Source organism: Galeopterus variegatus, unplaced genomic scaffold (assembly GCF_000696425.1).
Source record: "Galeopterus variegatus unplaced genomic scaffold, G_variegatus-3.0.2 Scaffold13903, whole genome shotgun sequence".
In the NCBI taxonomy this organism is placed as follows: domain Eukaryota; kingdom Metazoa; phylum Chordata; class Mammalia; order Dermoptera; family Cynocephalidae; genus Galeopterus; species Galeopterus variegatus.
In genome coordinates, this window is record NW_007740014.1 from 15,556 (window position 1) to 16,457 (window position 902).

General features: G+C 50.6%; 1 protein-coding gene across 1 annotated transcript in view; it reads right to left on the reverse strand.

Moving 5' to 3' along the window:
• The window catches only part of NQO2 (NAD(P)H dehydrogenase, quinone 2), a gene marked incomplete at its 3' end in the record, with an annotated part of 25,381 nt that overhangs the window by 6,681 nt on the left and 17,798 nt on the right, over positions 1-902 (reverse strand). Inside the window, 1 exon segment of the mRNA XM_008563526.1 lies at positions 43-173. Within this exon segment, the coding sequence (XP_008561748.1) occupies positions 43-173 (131 nt within the window).

The window sequence follows — 902 nt, forward strand, 5'->3', positions numbered from 1 at the left end:
AGGAGGAATCTTTTGAATGTAATAATCAGAGGAAAACCGCACCTGAAATATCACTAGATCAGCTTCCTGAAGCTCTTCCTGCTCTGCAACGATGTCGCTGGTCAGAGCCCTCTTCTTGTAGGCTTCACAGCCTTCCACCCCATAATTGAAGACCTCAGGATTGGACAGAGGCCCTGGGAAGAAAGAGCCAACCTTCTCACTTCCGGGTGAGGGTGCGTGGCCCGGCCCAACCACTCCGCTAGCGCAGAGTGTACCTGTCTGTGACTCCTAAAACCGAGTCACAGACAGTCTCTGTGACTCTGGGGATAGGTTGTGGAAAGAAAGAGTGCCTGGCCGGGCCACTGGTTAAGTGCTTCCTACCTAGCAGCTCCACACATCCCCTCTCTTATCAGCATAGCAACCGATGACATCCCTGCAGCTCCCCATAACCATAGAGGAAATCAGGACTTGAGAGGCTGGATGACTTGTTACACGCCCTCTGGGTCCCGGAGACAGAGGTAGGTGTGACCCACTAGGCCACAGTGGGTCATGGAGAAGAGCAAAACCCAGGCCACTTGGAGAAAAGCCACAGTGAGAGCTGGGCCAGCTGTCCGTCAACGCACTCATAATTAAGCAACATTTGAGAGTTCCTTGCTTCCTCTTTTAACCTACCTGCATGTGACTTTCACTCAATAAGGGCACACTGAGTGCTTCTATGTGTAAAATCCTGCCTTTACTAGGAACCCTAAGCGGGTAGCTTTGCAGGCTAGAGGCTGTGTTGTAGCAGGGGGCTTATCAGATGGGGTTTTGGCCACCGTGCTATGTAGAATCCTGACCCCTTGGGCATTTTACATCCATATCTACAGCATTTCAAATTGCACAGGGACAGGAACTTTTACTGATATTTAGAACAAGATCTACAG